Source organism: Panthera tigris, chromosome D1 (assembly GCF_018350195.1).
Source record: "Panthera tigris isolate Pti1 chromosome D1, P.tigris_Pti1_mat1.1, whole genome shotgun sequence".
In the NCBI taxonomy this organism is placed as follows: domain Eukaryota; kingdom Metazoa; phylum Chordata; class Mammalia; order Carnivora; family Felidae; genus Panthera; species Panthera tigris.
This window is the reverse complement of record NC_056669.1, coordinates 54,516,708-54,541,194: the sequence shown is the minus strand read 5'-3', so window position 1 is coordinate 54,541,194 and position 24,487 is coordinate 54,516,708. Positions and strand designations below refer to the sequence as shown.

Genomic DNA, 24,487 nt, shown 5'->3' with positions numbered 1-24,487 from the left:
GCAAAATTTCTCAATAAGATACTAGCAAATCGAATTCAACAGCATATAAAAAGAATTATTCACCATGATCAAGTGGGATTCATTCCTAGGATATAGGGCTGGTTCAACATTCGCAAATCAATCAAGGTGATACATCACATTAATAAAAGGAAACATAAGAACCATATGATTCTGTCAATCGATGCAGAAAAAGCATTTGACAAAATTCAGCATCCTTTCTTAATAAAAACCCTCGAGAAAGTCGGGATAGAAGAACATACTTAAACATCATAAAAGCCATTTATGAAAAGCCCACAGGTAACATCATCCTCAATGGGGAAAAACTGAGAGCTTTTCCCCTGAGATCAGGAACACGACAGGGATGTCCACTCTCACTGCTGTTAACATAGTGTTGGAAGTTCCAGCATCAGCAGACAACAAAAGGAAATCAAAGGCACCAAAACTGGCAAAGATGAAGTTAAGCTTTCACTTTTTGCAGATGACATATTATACATGGAAAATCCGATAGACTCCACCAAAAGTCTGCTAGAACTGATACATGAATTCAGCAAAGTTGCAGGATACAAAATCAATGTACAGAAATCAGTTGCATTCTTATACACTAATAATGAAGCAACAGAAAGACAAATAAAGAAACTGATCCCATTCACAATTGCACCAAGAAGCATAAAATACCTAGGAATAAATCTAACCTAAGATGAGAAAGATCTGTAAGCTGAAAACTATAGAAAGCTTATGAAGGAAATTGAAGAAGATACAAAGAAATGGAAAAACATTCCACGCTCATGGGTTGGAAGAATAAATATTGTCAAAATGTCAATACCACCCAAAGCTATCTACACACTCAATGCAATCCCAATCAAAATTGCACCAGCATTCTTCTCAAAGCTAGAACAAGGAATCTTAAAATTCATATGGAACCACAAAAGGCCCCGAATAGCCAAAGTAATTTTGAAGAAGACCAAAGCAGGAGGCATCACAATCCCAGACTTTAGCCTCTACTACAAAGCTGTAATCATCAAGACAGCATGGTATTGGCATAAAAACAGACACATAAACCAATGGAATAGAATAGAAACCCCAGAACTAGACCCACAAACGTATGGCCAACTCATCTTTGACAAAGCAGGAAAGAACATCCAATGGAAAAAAGACAGTGTCTTTAACACATGGTGCTGGGAGAACTGGATAGCAACATGCAGAAGAAGGAAACAAGACCACTTTCTTACACCATTCACAAAAATAAACTCAAAATGGATAAAGGACCTGAATGTGAGACAGGAAACCATCAAAACCCTAGAGGAGAAAGCAGGAAAAGACCTCTCTGACCTCAGCCACAGCAATTTCTTACTTGACACATCCCCAAAGGCAAGGGAATTAAAAGCAAAAATGAACTATTGGGACCTCACGAAGATAAAAAGCTTCTGCACAGCAAAGGAAACAACCAACAAAACTAAAAGGCAACCAACGGAATGGGAAAAGATATTTGCAAATGACATATCGGACAAAGGGCTAGTATCCAAAATCTATAAAGAGCTCACCAAACTCCACACCCGAAAAACAAATAACCCAGTGAAGAAATGGGCAGAAAACATGAATAGACACTTCTCTAAAGAAGACATCCAGATGGCCAACAGGCACATGAAAAGATGTTCAACGTCGCTCCTTATCAGGGAAATACAGATCAAAACCACACTCAGATATCACCTCACGCCAGTCAGAGTGGCCAAAATGAACAAATCAGGAGACTATAGATGCTGGAGAGAATGTGGAGAAACGGGAACCCTCTTGCACTGTTGGTGGGAATGCAAATTGGTGCAGCTGCTCTGGAAAGCAGTGTGGAGGTTCCTCAAAAAATTAAAAATAGACCTACCCTATGACCCAGCAGTAGCACTGCTAGGAATTTACCCAAGGGATACAGGAGTATTGATGCATAGGGGCACTTGTACCCCAATGTTTATAGCAGCACTCTCAACAATAGCCAAATTACGGAAAGAGCCTAAATGTCCATCAACTGATGAATGGATAAAGAAATTGTGGTTTATATACACAATGGAGTACTACAGGGCAATGAGAAAGAACGAAATATGGCCCTTTGTAGCAAAGTGGACGGAACTGGAGAGTGTTATGCTAAGTGAAATAAGCCATACAGAGAAAGACAGATACCGTATGTTTTCACTCTTATGTGGATCCTGAGAAACTTAACAGGAACCCATGGGGGAGGGGAAGGAAAAAAAAAAAAAGGAGGTTAGAGTGGGAGAGAGCCAAAGCATAAGAGACTCTTAAAAACTGAGAACAAACTGAGGGCTGATGGGGGGTGGGAGGGAGGAGAGGGTGGGTGATGGGTATTGAAGAGGGCACCTTTTGGGATGAGCACTGGGTGTTGTATGGAAACCAATTTGACAATAAATTTCATATATTTAATAAAAAATAAAAAATTAACTTTTACTTTTTTTCATTTTCTCTATTTTTGTGGTATCTTCTATTTCATTGATTCCTGCTATCTTTATTCTTTCCTTCCTTTTACTTGGGGAAAAATTTATTCTTCTTTTTCTAGATTCTTGAGGTAGAAAACTTATCAATATTAAGCCTTCTTCATTCTAAAATTTAAAGTTACAAATTTCCAAGTCCTGCTTTAGTTTTACCCCACAAATTTCACTATTGTATATGCATTACCTTTTGAAATATTTTCTTATTTCTCTTGTGATTTATCCCTTGATAAATCAACTTGATGTTTAGAAATACATTAATTTCCAACATTTAGAGACTTACCTAGTATTTTATTAAAGCTCATTTCTTTTTTTAATTTAATTTTTTTAAATTTACATCCAAATTAGTTAGCATATAGTGCAACAATGATTTCAGGAGTAGATTCCTTAGTGCCTCTTACCCATTTAGCCAATCCCTCCTCCCAAAACCCCTCCCGTAACCCTCAGTTTGTTCTCCATATTTATGAGTCTCTTCTGTTTTGTCCCTCTCCCTGTTTTTATACTATTTTTATTTCCCTTCCCTTATGTTCATCTGTTTTGTCTCTTAAAGTCCTCATAGGAGTGAAGTCATATGATTTTTGTCTTACTCTGACTAATTTCACTTAGCACAATACCCTCCGGTTCCATCCACGTAGCTGCAAATGGCAAGATTTCATTCTTTTTGATTGCTGAGTAATACTCCATTGTATAGATACACCATTTCTTCTTTAGCCATTCATCCATCGATGGACATTTGGGCTCTTTCCATACTTTGGCTATTGTTGATAGTGCTGCTATAAACATGGGGGTGCATGTGTCCCTTCGAAACAGCACACCTGTATCCTGTGGATAGATGCCTAGTAGTGCAATTTCTGGGTCGTAGGGTAGTCTATTTTTAGTTTTTTGAGGAACCTCTATACTGCTTTCCAGAGTGGCTACACCAGCTTGCACTCCCATATTAAAGCTCATTTCTAATTTAATTTTGTTATGGTCACAGAGCATACTTTAAGATTTCAGTCTTCTTAAATTTATGTATTGAGACTTGTTTTATGGCCTGTCATGTGGTCTATTTTGGCAATATGCCATGTACATTTGAAAATATTATATAGTCTGCAGTTGTTGTGTATAATGTTTTATGTCAGTTAGGTCCATGTGGCTGTAAATGTTGTTCAGACTTCAATAACCTTTCTGATTTTATTTTTTGTGTTTCATTGTTCTTGCAGGGACTGAGAGAGGAATGTTAAAATGCCCAAGCATTATTTCTCTCTTTCAGTTTTTGTTTCATGTATGAAGTTTATACAGAGCTCTAATTATAATGCCTTCTTGCTATACTGACCTCTTCATCACTTATGAAGTCTTTGCTTCCAGTAATGCTCCATGTTTTGAAGTCTATTTTTTTCAGATGTTATATCTCATGCTTACTGTTTTTCCATGCCATATCATTTTCCCATTCTTTCATTTTTAATCTTTTGTTGTCTATTTAAATATTTCTTTTAAAAAAACTTTTATGTTTTTATTTTATTTTGAGAGAGACAGAGCAGGAGCAGCGGAGGGGCAGAGAGAGAGGGAGACACAGAATTTGAAGCAGGCTTCAGGCTCCGAGCTGTCAGCACAGAACCTGACGTGGAGCTTAAACTCACTGATGGTGAGATCATGACCTGAGCCAAAGTTAGACGCTTAACTGAGTCACCCAGGCGCCCCTTAAATATTTATTTTGTAGACAACATATGGTTAGGTCCTGCTTTTTTCTATCCAGTCTGACAATCTCTACTTTGATGTATCTGCTCCATTTATATTTTATGTAATTAATAAATGGTTGGATTTAAGACTATCATGTGTCAACTTGTTTTCTGTTTGTTTTGTCTGTTATTTTACTTCCTTTGGTCTCTTTTTCCTGAATCTATCTGCTATAAGATATTGTCCTGCTGATTTTGAATAAGTAAGCTGCCATGTTGTCAGAGGGCCATATGGGTGCGACCTGAAGGTGGACTCCAGGAACTCAGAGCAAACCCTGCCAACAGTCATCAAGGAAACAGAAACAACTTCAGTTCTACCACTTACAATTGAGTAAGGAATTAAATTCTTCCAACAACTAGTCTCAGATGAGATTGTGGTCTAGGCTGATACCTTGATTTTAGCCTGGGAGACTCTTAAGTAGAGGACCCTATTAATCCATGCCTGAACCCATGGCCCACAGAAACTGTGAGATGATAAATTTGTATTCTTTTAAGCTGCTAGGTTTGCAGCAATTTGTTACACAGCAATAAAAAACTAATAGATACAGAAATAGAATCTACTCAAGAGGAAGCAGAGAAATTAATAGGCTACAAATAACAACAAACAGAGTCTCAGCAACCAATGGGATAATATCAAACTTTCTCACATCTATGTAATTGGGAACCCCAGAAGAGGGTAGGAGCAAGAAAGTATTTGAAAAAATGAAGACTGAAAATGTATCAATTTGATGAAAATTATACTGACTGATCTAAAAGTTCAGCGAACCCCAAGCAGGATAGATAGACACACACATACTCATATACAACAAAGTAAACCATAATCAAATTATTGAAAACCAGTAATAAAAAGAACAATCTTAAAAAGCAGCTAAAGAAAAAGGACATATTACAAGTAGAGGAACAAAGATAAAAAGGAAGACCTTTCATAAGAAACTATATGAGGCAGAAGACAAAGGACTGACTTCTTTACAGTGTTGAAAAATACATCCTAAAGCTAGAAAGATGAATGCCTTATGGTGGCAGCAGCAGTTGCACCAGTACATGCCCATCCTGGAAGTTGTTGTGGTGCAAGATGTGATACTGTACTTAGTGTCTGGGGTTCTATTCTCTTCAGCCCCAGTGGATCTGGGCTGTGGTTTTGGCTTCAGTCTTCCCTGTACCTTCCCTGATTCTAAACTTGGTCCTGTACCTTCTAGGTATCTCTTGGAGGCACCCAAACAGCCTTTCAATACATTTTTTTTCTGCTTAGATCAGGCAAAATTGGTTTCTGTAACAGACAACTAAAAACTTAAAAAAAAAAAAAAGAAAAATTCTGAATTTTTTATTCACCTTATTTTCTTATCATTTCAATATGGTACGGAGTTGGGGTCAATTTAACTAAGTAATTTTTCCTTCATTCATACATACACATTCTTTGAATTTTCCTTCAAAACTTTCTCTCCCATCCATACTTTCATTATCATTTTCATGTATTGTTGTTGTTGTTTTTTCCAATTCCTGGCTCTATTACTGTTTTGGGCTACATTTTGGGCCCCTCAAGTTCACACGTGGAAGCCCCAAATCCCAGCACCTCAGAACTGGACTATATTTGGAAATAGGGCCTTTAAAGAAGGGATTAAAATCAGGCCTAATCCAATATGATTGGAGAAAAGAAAATGTGGACACAGAAAGGCACTGAGTGTATGTGTGCGCACAGAGATAAGGCTGTATGAGGACACAGCAGGAAGATGGCTACCTGCAAGCCAAGGAGAGAGGCCTCAGAAGAAACCAAACCTGCTCACACATTGATCTTGGCCTTTTAGGCTCTAGAACTGAGAATATAAATTTCTGTTGTGTAAGCCATCCAAATTGTGGTATTTAGTTATAGCAGTCCCAGTTTACTAATACAACTACTGAAAATCATAAGGTAGCTAGAATAAAGCCTTCAGACTTATTACCAGTCAGCAGAGTGATCTTAAAATCCATATAACTCAAAAATTACTTAAGATCTTTCTGAGATCTAAGAGATTTGGGTGAACTTAGTTTGATCCTTCAGTTTCACAGTATTAAAGACGATTGCCCTCCACTTAATTTATTCAGGTTTCTGAACTTATTTTTTCATGGTCCCTGTGGATCCATTCCTGCAACTCTTAAAGTATTCTGTCAGTTCAACCCTCTGCCAGCTGGTGCACGGTGTTTCAGGATCTTCACCACTATCCACGAGAAATTAAATTAATTCATGATTCTGTGACTGTACCAACTTTACCTAAGGCTCCAGGAACTGTGGAAGAAAACTGTATTGTGTATCGCACAGTCCTTTGCCTCCAATCGGCTTCTCCTTTGACATTGCACTGGCTTTCCAACCAGTTACTCACTGTGTTATTATCCCCACAACCTCCTGAAAAATAAAATCTAGCTTCCCTTCCCCTTACTGGGCCTATCTCACTTCCTCAGTCCCTGAGTTATTCTTCTAAATAAGAGTTATTCTGTTATTCTATCCCTTTACACAGAAATCTGAGCATATTGCTCCCTTGTTCAAAGCTCATTTGCCATCTCTTGATTACTTATATGCAGAGCCTAGACTCTAGTCCAGCATTTCAGGATCTCTGCAGTTTTCTCCCTCCACCCTCCAACATACATCACCCACAACTGAAGGCCCATAAAACACATTCATCTCTCACCGGCATGGCAGATACTATGGTAGCTGGACCTTGGTGCCTGGACCAATGGTGTCAACCGCTCTACTTTTGCTTCCTTCCTCACTGTTCTTTGGGTGTCAGCCCTCCCTTCCCTTGGGCCACCTCCATAGACAGCTTTCAGTTATCTTCAGCCCTTCTCAGAATGCCTGGCACAAAGGGGGTACTCAATAACTGTGTGATGAATTAATATATGAACAAGTGAACAAATAAACACCCATGCTCAAAATCTTCCAAGAGGCCTCACTGCCAAAGGATAAAGTCCAAAATGAAGCCTGATGTCAAGGGCTTTCCAGCCTATATTTCCCAACTTATCCCTGGTCCCCACCTCCCACCTTCCACAGACTCTCTCAGTTCTTGTCAGAGACATGAAAAGCAGGCCCCACATCCTGGAGGCAACGGGTAAGGATGAAGAGACAGGAGAAGGCTAAGCCTCTGACTTTACCTGTGTGAATGCTGTTATTGAACATTTCTTTTTTGCTCTCTCTCCACCTAGAAGGAAACAGACCACCCATGAGTCTCACGGGCCTCTTCCAAAAAAGACAATAATCCAAGGCAATAGGCAGAAAAGAAACATTATCCAAATTCTCACTTAGGTACAGGGTTTATACTTTCTTCTTTAAAGGATAACTCACAAATGAAGAAATGATGGGCATGATGAGGTCAAACAACTATGGACTCCTCTAGCTAAAATTCTGCTACCTGGATGTTCCCTTTCCCACCTTGAATCTTGCAATCCTATAGCATTTGCCCTGCAAGGATTCTCAAATGTCATCTTGGACAGATAATAAGACTATAGCCTAGAAAGAAGCAGTTCACCCAGCAACTGAGGACCATAACCAGGGCTACAACCCGGGCTTCCCAGTTTGTGAACTTGCTTTGTTTCACGGAAGGTGGGAGTTGAGGCACTTGTTCTGTACAACCTTCAACCCTTGTCCTTTTCTAACTGGTCTGTAATGAATCTGTAGTAACAGGATTTGACTAGGCTTCAGTGAGAGTCCATATCCTTAGAATATTGTCCTGTGTTGAGGTGGCAGAAAGGGTGTGAGGAGCTACAGGCAGCATGAGAAGAAATGACAGGTTCAAATTACAAACACTGTCTTCCTGAGAGCCTGCCACGTGGAATTACAGGAAGAGTCTAAGTGTTTTTTTCTGAACTTTACATAAGAACTACTTACACTTTTATCTTGGGAAAAATTCATTTAAAATAGCAACTATATGCTTACCAATGAAAATAAAATATGGCAAAAATGAGAACTGCGGAAACACTATCCATGAGAAGCCACATGAACATATAGTAACCTGGTGTCTGCAAAACAGAAAACAAAACAGTTTAAAAAACTACAGTTGGAAAGGATTTCAGATCACGTGGGCCAAGTCCTATGCTCTCCTGCCAGGGTTGGGGGAAGAGCAGGGGAAAGGCTGAGCAGGTAAAGAAACTTTGACTGATGTGGTGGTCTCAAACACAGAGAGTACCTGCTGATATCCTAACAATCACCCCTTAGATGTGCAGGGGACTCTACACGGGACAAAGCACTTCATACTCTTTATCTCCCTTAACCCTCAGAGGAGTCCCAGAGAAGTCACATAGCAAGTCTATTCTGGACCTAGGACTCCATAGCTCAAGTTTCTTGACTTCTACCCCTCTGTGTTTTCATAGTACTGCTTCCCAAATCTGGCTGCACATCCAAGCATACCTGGACACCTTTGAGTAATACAGGGTCCTAGGTCTCACTACATATCTCAGAAACTACCATTTCTGCATTTTCATCTGCTTCTCGGATGATGCTGAAGCAACTGGACTGTGAGCTAGAGTCTAGGAATTTTTGTTCTAAATCATCATGTTTCAAATAAGTATGCTGAAATTAGAACTCCCCCTTAGCTAATGTTTCCCCTTCTCCATGCTCCTTGCCTGAATCACCCATTACCCAGAGCTCCATCTCCTTGGTCCTCTTGTGTGAGTTTTGTAATTCCCTGATTTGATCCTCCCTTTCCAACTCCATTGTTCCCTCTCCGTTGGGTCTGGGACTTTTTTTTCTTGAGCCATTCCTCACCTTATCCCAGGGTCTTTCTGTGGAGTGAATACTAACATTAATAATGACAGTAACACTAATGGTCATGATGACAACAACTAACAATTAATTAATTAGCATCATAGAGCTAAGGAAGTATTCGAAGCACTTTAAAGGTGTTTTCACACTTCATCCTCACCACAGCCCACTAAGCAGGTACAGTAGAAAACATTTAACCAACTTCCACTAAACCCAGGCTCTTAATCCCCTCTGGGAAACAGTGACTGATAGCTTGGCCTGCTACAGAATGCCCACCAGGTGAGCTGTCCATTTACTAAGAATCAGTCATTCTTGGGGCGCCTGAGTGGCTCAGTTGGTTAAGTGTCCAACTCTTGATTTTGGCTCAGGTCACGATCTCCCAGTTCATGGGATCGAGTCCTGTGTCTGGCTCTGCTGACAGCTTGGAGCCTGTTTGGGATTCTCTCTCTCTGTCCCTCCCCTGCTGTTGTCTGTCTGTCTGTCTGTCTGTCTCTCTCTCTCTCTCTCTCTCCCTCTCCCTCTCAAAATAAATAAACTTTAAAAAAATCCTTAAAAAGAATCAGTCGTTCTTTCTCCTTAAATGGCTTAGAACAGTTGTACTTGTTGTAACTGTGCAGTGTAATTAAATGCCACTTAAATCTAAGTGAAAAAGAAGTATGTCATTTTTAAGAAAACTAAGCCAATGCTTTGAAAATCTCAATGAAGAAAGAACAGGTCATTAAAAAATAAACTGCAACTGAATGAGGTGTGAGTGAAACACTGTGAGAGACTAGGGTAAAAGGATTATGAAAATCTGGGTAAATCCCTCATTCAGACTGTTTCTCCCAATGACTTTGTTGTTTAAAGAAACAAAACTTAGAGGTCATAGCTGGTTTATTCAGTTGTTTAAATAAGCAAGTGAATACAGTATTCAATCAGCTAAAGTAACCTCAAAGAGCTTGACTCTCTGTTACAAGGTAAATGAATATTTTAAATTAAAATAAAATGTGTGAAGTATGTATGTGACAGATTGTTTATAAATATGACCACAACATTCCTCCCAAAATGCAGGTCTGTGTGCAATGTGATTTTCCTGTTCCTCCCCATCAAGAAATGAAGTCTATTTCTCCACTATTCCACCTTGAATCTAAACTTGGCCATGTAATTTTCTTTGGCCAATGGAACATTAGCAAATATCACACCTAAAAAACCCTGAAAACTGCATGTGCATTAGGGCTTGACCTCTCTTGCAGCTGGGAATCCACTGCCACCAGGTGAACATGCTCAAGCTGGCCTCCTTGAGGATGACTGACAACATGAACAGAGACATCAGTCATCCCAGGTAAGACACTAGACATAAGAATGCGGCCATCCTAGACCAAGCTGGCTCAGACCAGAAGACCATTGAGCTATCATAAAGGATATAACAAAAAAATATTTGTTTGAGGCACTACATTTTAGCTGTCTGTTTTTAAGTAGTAAAGGCTGATCGACTGTGAAATAGATAGATAGATAGATAGATAGATAGATAGATAGATTTCCCACTTTAACTTTTTCAATTAACAGACCAGTGATCAGACTAGACTATGGTGGATAAAAATACTTCTGTTGTACTATCATTATCCCTAATTTACTAATAAATAAACTGAGGCACAGACAGGTTAACTAACATTTCCAAATTTACACAGTAAGTGGTAGAGCCAAGATTTGGATTTTCCTGAACAAAGAGGTGATGGGTCCTTTAAAAAAAGCCAGGCATAGGAGAAAGGCATAAAAGAAAACTTTATAGTTTTTGAATTTTGAATCACATGAATTTATTATCAATTCAAATAGTATTAATTCAAGTATTAAAATAAAAAGCTTTATTTAATAAAACTTCATTTAATATATGGAAAGGGACAACTCTGAAACATTACTGACTTAGGGGATAGGATTACGGAGTGGGGTGTTGCTTTCTGATGTATGTATTTTTGTAATGATTAAATTTCATATAATTAACATATTTACTTTGTAATCAATTTTTTAAAAGAAAATGTTAGAAAACATATAGTACACATATGAAGGAAAATTATACAAGGACAGACAAGTAGCAAGGCTTCACCTATGCCAAGGGACCTGCCATCCAAGGTTTCCTTCAGGGTCATCTCCAGAAAGTTGCCCAAGCTACCAAGAAATAAGGTGTCAGTAATTTTACACAGCTAACAGAAGGCCTCAATGCAGTCCGGCTCCATGAGATTGTGACCTTGACCCTGATCTCCTTTCTTCTGGTTGTGACCCTAAACAAGGGCTAGTGAGGCTGGAGGGGTGGACAAGGCAACATGAAATAATTCTTCTCCTCAGTTAGGCTTCTATGCCTAAAGGTTTACCTTTCAAGGCAACTTGGAGTCTGGGTTTTTACTCTCAACTGGACACTTTTATTCTGAATTGAGTCTTTTTGGTGACTGAAAGTAAAATTTAAAAATTACCTAAGAGTAACTAGAAAAGTTATGGGACTGGAGTAAGATTTCATTCAGGAGCAGGGAAAGCCTACCTCACAGAGCAGTTTAAAGAGTCAATGGAGAGAAATTAAGCTGTTTTCTCTCATACACTATTGTGTTCCACTCTACTCTACACAGATAAGAAAAACAAGCTCTGCAGCAGTTAACTGGTTAGTTAGCCAGGGCTGTTTCCACAGATAGTAAGCGATAGGATTTAGCTGGGATTATAACCCAAGTATTCAGGTCCCCAAACCTCTGGCAATAAGCAGCAGCAGGGCTAGGAGGGGCAATTAAGCTAGGTGGCTGGACAATGGTTCTCCTTTTCAGAAGGATTTTGTTCAGGACATACAGGTTTTTTCCTACAGCCCCTGTCACTATCACTGCATCTAGAAAGGTGGGGCTACAGTAACAAAACTCTGGAGTCAGACCTCATTTTGAATCTTGCATCATGCAACCATGTCCAAGAATCTTAGTATCTGAAAACTTGTTTCTTCATAGAGATAATGAAAGTGAGTAACTCAGAGGAACAAATTACATACTGCATGAAAAACACACTGTGAAGATTTGGTAAACAGCAATTATTATAACAATACTAATTTCTCCCTGCAAATCACAGAAGGATCTGGGTGAGAGAAGGGAGAATGCCTCATCTCCAATATCATAGAACTTTCTTTTAAGTAGCTCCCCAGGTGTCTGCACAGTGGACAATGTAGGTGTGGGGTAAGGGACTTAAACTCCTACTGTAACAGACTTGGAAGAACAATCTGGACAACCAGCTCACCATGAAGAAGTAAGGGTGATTTAGCTGACTCAGGGTCTGAATGTTGTCTGTGGTCACTGAGTGAATCCTGGAGCACCAGGCCAGTGAGTAGAGCCAAGGCTCATTGACGATATATAAATTGATGTTGATGTTAGCTGCTTTATAATCTCTGGAATAAAAACAGAACCCACAGGTGATTTAGTCTGAATCTAGACTTAATCTCACTTTCCTCATCTAAAAGGGTAACAGCCACCATGTTTGTGAGAGGCTGTTACTTAAAACACTAGAAGCAGCTGGTCCTGTAGCAACTTATGACATGCTACGCAGAATGGGTTCATGTTGCAATGAGGTAAAGGACTGGATTTAATACCTCTGCTCCTATACCAACAATGGTGTATTAGTAAACTGGATATCCTAAGGAAAAAAAAGAAAAACTAGGGAAAAAAGAGAAAGCACTATTTGTAGCATTTGCCAATTTCCATGGTATAAATACGCCTACCATAGTCAATTTCAAGCTACCACTGGTAAAACAGATTTGCAAAGTTTCTAACTATTTAATAACTGGCTTCCATGAGCTGGCATAAACCAGCTCCAGCACATGACTGTATAGCAACTCTACTTACTTTCATCAGAGTACTTACCACACTCTACTATATTTATCTGCTTTCCTATTAGTCTTCTTTACTTGACTATAATCAAATTAAAAGTAGAGACTGTGTATTATTCATTTTTGTATATCCATTACTTAGCATAATACCTGCCTTCATAAATGGTAAATGAAGGACTGAAGAAATAAATTTAAATATTATTTAAATTTCAAATGTAAAAAAATTTTACAAGTCTTGAGTAGAGGGAATGAAACCAAATGTTTCCCAATACACAAAATATCAGCAGATACTTGTGCATTCTTTATAGAGAAAAGAAGAAAATAAGTACTGGAATACCTAGCAATTCTGGTCAAGTTGTCATTTTCAGGGATTTAAATTTCTCACAAAATACACCATGTAAATGGCTTCAAGAACTGTTTTAATTTTTTTAAATATAATTTACCATCAAGTCAGCTAAATTGGCAGAATAAATAAAAACATATGATCCAACTATATGCTGTCTTCAAGAAACTATTTTAGACCCAAAGATACAGATAGATTGCAAATGAAAGAATAGAAAAAAGATATTCTGTGCAAATAGTAACCCAAATCAGCAGAGGTGGCTATACTGACATTAGACAATATAGGCTTTATATCAAAAAAGGTAGTAAGAGACAAGGAAAGACACTATATATTAATAAAAGGTTCAATACAGTAAGAAAATATAACAATTATAAACATTTACACACCAAATGACAGGCCAAGAAAAGGTACAGAGCAAAACCTGATAGAACTGAAGGGAGAAACAGACCAATTTGCAGTAATAATTGGACACTTCAATACCCTACTCTCAATAGTGGAATGAACAACCAGATCGAAGATAAGTAAGGAAATAGATGACTTAACACAAGAAACTAACTATACAGAATACAGACATATACAGAATACTTAACAATAATAGCATACACATTATTCTCAAGTGCACATAGGACATTTTGCAGGATAGGTCATATGTTAGGCCACAGATTAAGTCTCAATACATTTAAAAAGACAGATACCATACAAATTATCCTTTCCAACCACAAGCGGATGAAGCTAGAAGTCTGTAACACAAAACTGGAAAATTTACACATTCATGAAAAATTATACCACACACTTTTAAACAATCAATGCATCAAAAAATCACAAGGGAAATTAGAAAATACTTATAAATGAATGGAAATGAAAACATAAGATACCAAAATTCATAGGATGAAGCAAAAGCGGTACAAGGGAGAAACTTATAACTATAAATGCTTATATTAAAAAAAATAAAAAATCTTAAATCAACAACCTATCTTTATATCTCAGAGAATTAGAAAAAGAACAAATTGACCCAACATAGCAAAAGGAAGAAAATAATAAAGATCACAGCTGATGTAAATTAGAGAAAAGAAAACCTATAGGGAAAAATCAATGAAACCAAAAGTTACTTCCTTGAATAAGATCAACAAAATTACATTCAGTTAGATGAACTAATAAAAAAGACTCAAAGTACTGAAATCAGAAATGAAACTAGGGATATTACTACCAATTTGATAGAAATAAAAAAATATATAAGAGAGTACTATGAACTTTTTACCCCCAACAAATTTGGTAACATAGATGAAATGGACAAATTCCTAAAAACACAGAACCTACCAAGACTGAATCATGAAGAATGAAAAAATGTGAATATATCTATAATGAGTAAGGAGACTGAATCATTAGCCAAAAATATCCCAAAATAAAGTCCTAGACCCAATGAATTCACTGGTGAATTCCACCAAACATTTAAAGAACTGTGAAGAGCGAAAGTTCGACTTCTTTCTTGACAATTTTGATGCTTTTATTTTTGTTGTCTAACTGCTTAGGCTAGTACTTCGAACACTATTTTGAACAACAGTGGTGAGAGTGGATATCCCTGTCGTGTTCCTGATCTTAGGGGGAAAGCTCTCAGTTTTTCCCCATTGAGGGTGATAGTGGTGGGTCTTTCATACATGGCCTTTATGATGTTGAGGTATGTTCCTTCTATCCTTACTTTCTTGAGGGTTTTTATCAAGAAAGGATGCTGTATTTTGTCAAATGCTTTTTCTGCATCTATTGAGTGGATCATGTGGTCCTTATCCTTTCTTTTATTAATGTGATGACTCACAATGATTGATTTGTGGATATTAAACCAGCCCTGCATCCCAGGAATAAATCCCACTTGATCATGCTCAATAATTCTTTGAATGTATAATTGGATCCAGTCTGGTAGTATCTTGTTAAGACTTTTTGCATCCATTTTTATCAGAAAAATTGGTCTATAGTTCTCCTTTTTAGTGGGGTCTTTGGTTTTGGAATCAAGGTAATGCTGGCCTCATAGAATGTGTTTGAAATTTTTCCTTCCGTTTCTATTTTTTGGAACAGCTTCAAAAGAATAAGTATTAACTCTTCTTTAAATGTTTGGTAAATACTCCTGGAAAGCCACCTGGCCCTGGATTTCTTTATTGGTTATGGGTCTTTTCAAATTTTAGATTTCTTCCTGTTTCAGTTTTGGTAGTTTATATGTTTCTAGGAATTTGTCCATTTCTGCCAGATTGCCCAATTTGTTGGTATAAGTTGTTCATAATATTCTCTTATTATCCTTTGTATTTCTGAGATGCTGGTTGTGATCTCTCCTCTTTCATTTGTGATTTTATTTAGTTTGGTCCTTTCCTTTTCTTTGTGATAAATCTGGCTAGGGGTTTATCAGTTTTGTTAATTCTTTCTAAGAACCAGCTCCTGGTTTTGTTGATCTGTTCTGGTTTTTTTCTTTTGATATCATTAATTTCTTCTCTAATCTTTATTATTTCCTTTCTTCTGCTGCTTTTGGGCTTTATTTGCTGTTCTTTTTCTGGCTTCTTTAGGTGTAAGGTTAGGTTGAATATTTGAGACATTTCTTCCTTCTTTAGGAAGGCCTGGATTGGTATATACTTTCCTCTTATGACTACCTTTGCTGCATCCCAGAGGTTTTGGACTGTAATGTTTTCATTTCCATTGGCTTCCATGTACTTTTTAATTTCCTCTTTAATTTCTTGGTCAAGTCATTCATTCTTTACTAGAATGTTCTTTAATCTGGAAGTATTCTTGGTCTTTCCAAATTTTTCTTGTGGTTGATTTCAAGTTTCATAGCATTGTGTTCTGAAAATATGCCTGGTATGATATCAATCTTTTTGTACTTCTTGAGGGCTAATTTATGACCTAGTATGTGATCTATTCTGTAGAATGTTCCATGTGCACTTGAAAAGAATGTGTATTCTACTGCTTTAAGATGGAATGTTATGAATATATCTGTTAAGTCCATTTGGTCCCGTGTGTCATTCAAAACCATAATTTCCTTGTTGATTTTTTGCTTAGATGATCTGTCCATTACTGTAAATGGGGTGTTAAAGTCCCTTACTATTATGGGATTATTATCAATGAATTTCTTTATGTTTATGCTTAATTGATGTATACATTTGGGTTCTTTCAAGTTGGGGGAATAAATATTTACAATTGTTAGCTCTTCTTGATGGACAGACCCCTTAATTATGACATAATTCCCTCCTTCATCACTTGTTACACTTCATCTTTGTCTTAAAATCTAGTTTGTCTGACATAAGTATAGCTACTCTGGCTTTCTTTTTTTTTTAGGTTTATTTTTATTTATTTTGAGAGAGAGAGAGAGCAAGCAGGAGAGGGGTACAGAGGGAGACAGAATCCCAAGCAGGTTCCATGCTATCAGCACAGAGCCTGATGCGGGGCTCAAATTCATAAAACATGAGACCCTGACCTGAGCTGAAACCAAGTTTCAGCCACTAAACCAACTGAGCCACCCAGGTGCCCCATCTTTTGACATCCATTAACATGACAGTTCTCCATCCCCTCACTTTCAATCTGCAGGTCTCTTTAGGTCTAAAATGAGTCTCTTGTAGACAGCATATCGATGGGTCTTGTTTTTTTTTATCTATTCTGAAACCCTATGTCTTTTAATTGGAGCATTTAGGCCATTTACAATTAGAGTGATTACAGAAAGATATTGTGTTGCCTGTAGAGTTGGTGTTTCTGATAATGTTCTCTAGTCCTTTCTAGTCTTTGTTACTTTTGGTCTTCTTTGTTTTATTTTTATTTTTCTCCAGAGTCCCCCTTACGATATCTTGCAGGGCTGATTTAGTGGTCACAAACTCTTGTTAGTTTTTGTTATCTGGGAAATTCTTTATCTCTCCTTCTATTTTGAATGACAGCCTTGCTGGATAAAGAATTTTTGGCTGCATATTTTTCCCATTCAGCATATTGAATATATCTTGCCACTCATTTTTGGCCTGCCAACTTTCTGTGGACAGATATGCTGCAAACCTGATCTATCTTCCCTTGTAAGTTAAGGACTTTTTTCCCTTGTTACTTTCAGGATTCTTTCCTTGTCTGTGTATTTTGTGAATTTGACTATGGTGACTTGGTGATGGTCAGCTTTTGTTGAATCTAATGGGAGTTCTCTGTGCTTCTTGAATTTTGATGTCTGTGTCCTTCCCCAGATTAAGAAAGTTTTCAGCTATAATTTGGTCACATAAATGGTCCCTTTTTCTTTCTCTTCATCTTCTGGGACTCCTATAGTTGAATTTCATTCCTTTTTAATAAGTCACATAGCACTCTATGTGGAAGACCCAAAATACTCCACCAAAAAACTACTAGAGCTGATATATGAATTCAGCAAAGTCACAGGATATAAAATCAATGTACAGAAATCGGTTGCATTTCTATATACCAATAATGAAGCAACAGAAAGAGAAATCAAGGAATCTATCCCATTTACAATTGCAAAAAAATAATAATAATAATAACATAACTAGGAATAAACCTAACCAAAGAGGTAAATGATCTGTATGCTGAAAACTATAGAAAGCTTATGAAAGAAATTGAAGAAGACACAAAGAAGTGGAAAAACATTCCATGCTCATGGATTAGAAGAAAAATATTGTTAAAATGCCAATGCTGCCCAAAGCAATCTACACATTCAATGCAATCCCTATCAAAATGCCACCAGCATTCTTCACAGAGCTAGAACAAACAATTCTAAAATTTGTATGGAACCAGAAAACATCCAGGATAGGCAAAGTAATGTTGAAAAAGAAAATCAAAGCTAGAGGCATCACAATTCTGGAATTCAAGCTGTATTACAAAGCTGTAATCATCAAGACAGTATATATTAACTAGTCCAAAAACAAACAAATAGATCAATGGAATAGAATAGAGAACCTAGAAATGGACCCACAAATATATGGCCAACTAATGTTCAACAAAGCAGGAAAGACTATCCAGTGGAAAAAGACACTCTCTTCAGCAAATGGTGTTGGGAAAACTGGACAGCAAAATGCAGAAGAATGAACCTGGACCACTTTCTTACACCATACACAGAAATAAACTCAAAATGGATGAAAGACCTAAATGTAAGACAGGAAGCCATCAAAATCCTCAAGGAGAAATCAGGCAAAAACCTCTTTGACCTGGGCCTCAGCAACTTCTTACTCAGCACATCTCCAGAGGCAAGGGAAATAAAAGCAAAAATTAACTGCTGGAATCTCATCAAGATAAAAAGCTTCTGCACAGCCAAGGAAACAATCAACAAATAAAAGGTAACTGACAGAATGGGAGAAAGTAGTTGCAAATGATGTATCAGATAAAGGGTTAGAAGCCAAAATATGTAAAGAACTTATCAAACTCAACACCAAAAAAACAAATAATCCAGTGAAGAAATGGGCAAAAGACATGAAAAGACCCATTTCCAAAGAAGAGATACAGATGGCAAACAGACACATGAAAAGATGCTCAATATCACTCATCATCAGAGAAACACAAATCACTGAGATATGTAAAACCACAATGAGATACCACCTCACTCCTGTCAGAATGGCTAAAATTAACAACTCTAGATTTTTATCCAAAGGATACAGAAATGCTTATTCAAAGGGGCACAGGCATACCAATATTTAGAGCAGCACTATCAACAATAGGCAAAGTATGGAAAGAGCCCATATGTCCATCAACTGATGAATAAATAAAGAAGATATGGTATGTATACACACACACACACACACACACACACACACATACATACATACACGATGGACAATGGAATACTACTTGGCAATCAAAAGAATGAAATCTTGCCATTTGCAACATGGATGGAACAAGAATATATTGTGCTAAAGGAAATAGTCAGAGAAAGATAAATAAATATCATATTATTTCACTCACATGAGGAATTTAAGAAACAAAACAGATGAACGTGGGGGAAGGGAAGGAAAAATAAGATAAAAACAGAGATGGAGGCAAACCATAAGAGACTCTTAAATACAGAGAACAAACTGAGAGTTGCTGGAGGGGTATTGGGCAGGGGGATGGGCTAAATGGGTGATAGGCATTAAAGAGGACACTTGTTGGGATGAACACAGGGTGTTATATGTAAGTAATGTATCACTAAATTCTACTCCTGAAACCATCATTACAATGTCCTTGGATTTAAATAAATTTTACAAATATAATAATAATTTGAAAAAACATAAAGAGGAACTAATACCAACCCATTAAGAAGGCTACATCAAAAAAACAGAAAACACTGATATGGAGGATGTGGAGAAATTGGAACCCTTGTATAATGCTGGCATAGCTGTTCTGGAAACCAGTATGACCGTTCTTCAAAATATTAAAAATGGAATTATTTTTGAAATTATTTATTTAAACTCAAGTTAGTAAAATGGCAAAAAGTAACAATAAAAAAGGAGAGATAAAATGTTTCTCAGATATACTAAAGTTACAGGAGTTCATCACAACTAAATCAGCTTTATAAGCAGCTTTGTAAGAAAGAGTTAAGGGGAATTCTTTAAGTAAAAAGAAAAGGCTATAATTAGAAAATTATGAAAGGAAAAAAATTCACAGTTAAGAGCAACCATAGATTAATCACTTATAAAGCCAGTAAAGAGGTTAAACCACAAAAACGGTAAAACTAATCATATCTATAAAAATTAGTCAAAGGATACACAAAATAAAAAGATGTAAAATATGACATTATATGCATAAAATGTGGAGGGGAAGTAAAAATTAGTGCTTTTAGAATGTGCTCAAACTTAAGTGACCATAAACTTAATGTAGACTGCTACGCACTGAAGATGTTATATATAAATTCAATGGTAACCACAAATTAAAAACCTGTAATATATACACAAAAATTAGAGAAAGGAATCCAAGCATACCACCAAAGAAAGCCATCAATGCACAGGGAAGAGAGCAAGGGAAGAAAACAAGAACAGAGAAAACTACAAAGCAACCATGAAACAAATGTAAAATGGTAATAAGTACATATATATCAACAATTACTTTAAATGTAAGCAGACTAAGTGCTCCAATCAAAATACAAAAAGTGACAGAATGGCTAGAAAAAATAAGACCAATCTTATGCTGCCTACAAGAGACTCAGTTCAGGCCTGAAGACACATATAGACTGAAAGTGAAAGGATGGAAAAACTTATTCCATGCAAATGGAAGCAGGGGAAAAAAAAGGCCAGTGTAGCAATATTTATATCAGACAAAATGGACTTTAAAACACAGACTACAACAAGAGACACAGAAGGGCACTACATGATGATAATTAATCCAACAAGAGGCTATAACAACTCTAAGTATCTATGCACACAACACCTTAGCACCTATTCAAATATTAGCAGTAATAAAGGGAGAAGATGACAGTAACACAATTATAGTAGGAGACTTTAACACTACTCTTAAAATCAATGGATAGATCACTCAGACAGAAAATAAACAAAGGAACACTGGCTTTGAAAGATACATTAGACCTAACAGATATATACAGAATATTCCATCCACAAATAGCAGAATATTTTTTTAATTGCAACAGGGAACATTCTCCGGAACAGATCATGTTAGTCCACAAAACAAGTATCAATAACTTTAGCAAGACTGGAATCACATTAAGCATCTTTTCCAAATACAACAGCATGAAACTTGAAATCAATTATAAGAAAACAAACTGGAAAAACCACAAATACATGGAGGCTAAACAACATGCTACTAAACAACCAATGGATCAACAAAGAAATCAAAGAGGAAATAAAATATACATAAACACTGCAGCACCTGGGTGGCTCAGTTGGTTAAGCATCTGACTCTTGATCTCAGCTCAGGTCATGAACTCACGGGTTCGTGAGTTTGAGCCCGGCATCAGGCTCCACACTGGGAAACTACTTGGAATTCTTTCTCCTTCCCTCACTCTCTGCCCCTCACCTGCTTCCATTCTCTCTCTCTCTCTCTCTCTCTCTCTCTCTCTCTCTCTCTCTCACACACACACACACACACACACACACACACACACACACACACAAAACATACATACATATATATATGTGTGTGTATATATATATACATATACATACTGGATGGCTCAGTTGGTGAAGTGTCTGACTTCAGCTCAGGCTGTGATCTTGTAGTTTGTGAGTTTGAGTCCCAGGTTGGTCTCTGTGCTGACAGCTAAGAGCCTGGAGCCTGCTTCAGATTCTGTGACTCCCTCTCTCTCTGCCACTCCCCCACTCACACTCTGTGTCTCTCAAAAAATAAACGTTTAAAAAAATTTATTAAAAAAATAAAGTGAACCATTTTCTTACTAAACCCTACACAAAAATAAACAAAATGAAATAAAGGCCTAAATGTGAGACCTGAAACCATAAAACTGTTAGAATAAATCATAGGCATTAGGCCTTAGAAACAGGAAAAAAACAAGCCTTAGAAGAGGAAAAAAAGCAAAAATTAACTATTGGGATTACATCAAAATGAAAAGCTTTTGCACAGCAAAGGAAGCCATCAACAAAATGATAAGGCAACCTACTGAATGGAAGAAGATATTTGCAAATGATATATCCAATAAGGGATAATATCAAAACCTGCAAATATCTTATAAACTTAACACCCAAAAGCAATCTGATTTTTAAAATTGACAAAGAATCTGAACAGACATTTTTCCAAAGAAGACATACAAAAAGATGCTCAATCTCATTCATCATTAGAGAAGGGCAAATCAAAATCACAATGAGATATCACCTTACGCCTGTCAGAATGGCTGGTAATAAAAAGGGAAGAAATAATAAGGGCTGGTGAAGAAACCCCTGTGCACTGTTGGTGGGAATGTAAATTAGTACAGCCACTGTAGAAAAGAGGATGGGTGTTCCTCAAAAAATTAAAAATATAAATACCATAAGACCCAGTAATTCCACAACTAGATATTTACCCAAGAAGAACAAAAATGATCTCAAAAAGATATATGCACCCCTACGTTTATTGGAGATTTACAAAAACCAAGATATGGAAGCAGCTCAACTGTCCATCAAAAGATGAATGGATAAAGATGTGGTATATTTATACACAATGAAATATTACTCAGCCATAAAACAGAATGAGATCTTGCCATCTGTGATAACATAGATGGACCTAGAAAGTATTATGCTAAATGAAATAAGTCAGACACAAAAGGACAAATACCATATGATTTCAATTATATGTGGAGTCTTAAAAACAAAGTAAATGAATAACCAAACAAATAAGCAAATGCAATAACAGACCCATAAATATAGAGAACAAACTAATGGTTGCCAGGGGGGAATAACAGTCATAGGGATAAAAGATACAGCATAGGGAATATAGCCAATGGTACTGTAAGAGCCTTATATGGTGACAGATGGTAGCTACACTTGTGGTAGGCATAGCATAAAGTGTAGAGTTGTGGCATCACTATGTTGTACACCTGAAACTAATGTAATGTTGTGTGTCAGTTATAATGCAATAAAAAAAGAAATGTTTAAAAAAAGTAAATTATGAGAGCAGATGTATACTATTTATTCTATGCTTTAAGATTTGAAAAACTGAAGTATGCTTTTATTAATTACGCACCACAATATAATTACTATTTTAAATTCCAAATCTAATTCCACCTTTATATTATGTTCATAAGAAGGCTTATGCTCCTGTTGTCATATCTAAAACTCAAACATAAAGTTTCTATAAATAAAAAAAATAAAGAAGAGCAAATTAAACTAAGGTAAGTAGAAGAAGAAAAGAACAAAGTACAGAAATCAATGAAATGGGAAAGTAAATGTGCTAACAAAGCCATAATTGGGTGTTTTGAAATGGTTAATAAAATTCATTAACTCCCGGCAAGACCGACCAAGGAAAAGAGGGAAAATAAGAATTTCTACTAGCAAAATGTAATCTGATTTTTAAAATGTGATTATGTGTGATAAAGGATTAGTACCTAAAATCTATAAAAAACTTAGCAACTCAACACCCAAAAAACAAGTAATCCAGTGAAGAAATGGGCATAAGACATGAATAGACATTTTTCCAAAGAAGACATTCAGATGGCTAACAGACACATGAGAAGATGCTCAACATCACTCATCATCAGAGAAACACAAATCAAAACCACAATGAGATACCACCTCACATGTGTCAGAATGGCTAAAATTAACAACTCAAGAAACAACAGATGATGTTGAGGATGCAGAGAGAGGGGAACCCTTTTGAACTGGTGGTGGGAATGCAAACTGGTGCAGCCACTCTGGAAAACAGTATGGAGGTTTCCCAAAAAGTCAAAAATAGAACAACTCTATGATTCAGTAACTCCACTACTAGGTATTTACCCAAAGGATACAAAAATACAGCTTCAAAGGGGTAAATGCACCCTGATGTTTACAGCAGTATTATCAACAACAGCCAAACTATGGAAGGAGCCCAAGTGCCCAACAACAGATGAATGGATAAAGAAGATGTCATATATACATATACATATGTATAGGTACACACACACACACACACACACGTACAATGGAATGTTACTCAACTATCAAAAAGGATGAAATCTTGCTATCTGCAATAATGTGGATGGAGCTAGAGTATTATGCTGAGTGAAGTCAGTCAGAGAAAGACAAAGACCATATGATTTCAAACTCATATGTGGAATTTAAGAAACAAAACAGACAAGCATAGAGGAAGGAGGAAAAAAAGAGAAGGAAGCAAACCATAAGAGAGTCTTAACTATAGAGAACAAATGGAGGGTTGCTGGAGGAGGTAGAGGGAGGGATGGGCTAAATAGGTGATGGGTATTAAGGAGGGCATGTGGCGTGATAAGCACTGGGTGTTGTATGTAAGTGATGAATCACTAAATTCTACCCCTGAAACCAATATTACCCTACGGTAACTAACTAGAATTTAAATAAAAACTTGAAGTCCAAAAAAAAAAAAAAAAGAAAAAGAAAAAAAATGTATTGAATTAGAGATGAATGCACTAAATGCCACTGAACTGTTCATTTTAAAATAGTTAATTTTATGTTATGCAGGTTTCACCTCAATAAATTAGTACTTACAGTTAAAATTTTAAAACACTATAAAATTTCCACATCAGAAATAAAGCAGAGGGCATTTCTATATTCATATAATTTTTATTAAAATAATATATTTAAAGCATTCTTAGTCTAAGTGGCAAGGTCACAATGTCTTGTGACAGTGGTCAGAGTACGAAGTGAGCATAATCACAGAGAATGTATTAGAAATGTGACTGTAATTACAAATATCCTTGTCATAAACACTACACAAATAAGTGAAGGTACAACTACTTAATTTCTTAAAATGCAGTGGTCCTTGAGGAGAATTACTTGGAATAATGTACAACTCATG

General features: G+C 36.7%; 1 protein-coding gene across 10 annotated transcripts in view; it reads right to left on the bottom strand.

Annotated features, from left to right (window-relative positions):
• The window catches only part of GDPD4 (glycerophosphodiester phosphodiesterase domain containing 4), a 191,102-nt gene that overhangs the window by 54,985 nt on the left and 111,630 nt on the right, over window positions 1-24,487 (bottom strand). For all 10 annotated transcript variants that reach the window (XR_006208000.1, XR_006207999.1, XM_042957376.1 and 7 more), the window contains 3 exons: window positions 12,168-12,315; window positions 8,106-8,188; window positions 7,325-7,371 (listed from right to left, as the gene is read on the bottom strand). Coding sequence is in view for 8 of the 10 variants with exons in the window: in XM_042957376.1 (XP_042813310.1) it covers window positions 7,325-7,371; window positions 8,106-8,188; window positions 12,168-12,315 (278 nt within the window). In the remaining 2 variants the exon portion in view is untranslated. The remainder of the gene's footprint in view (window positions 1-7,324; window positions 7,372-8,105; window positions 8,189-12,167; window positions 12,316-24,487) is intronic.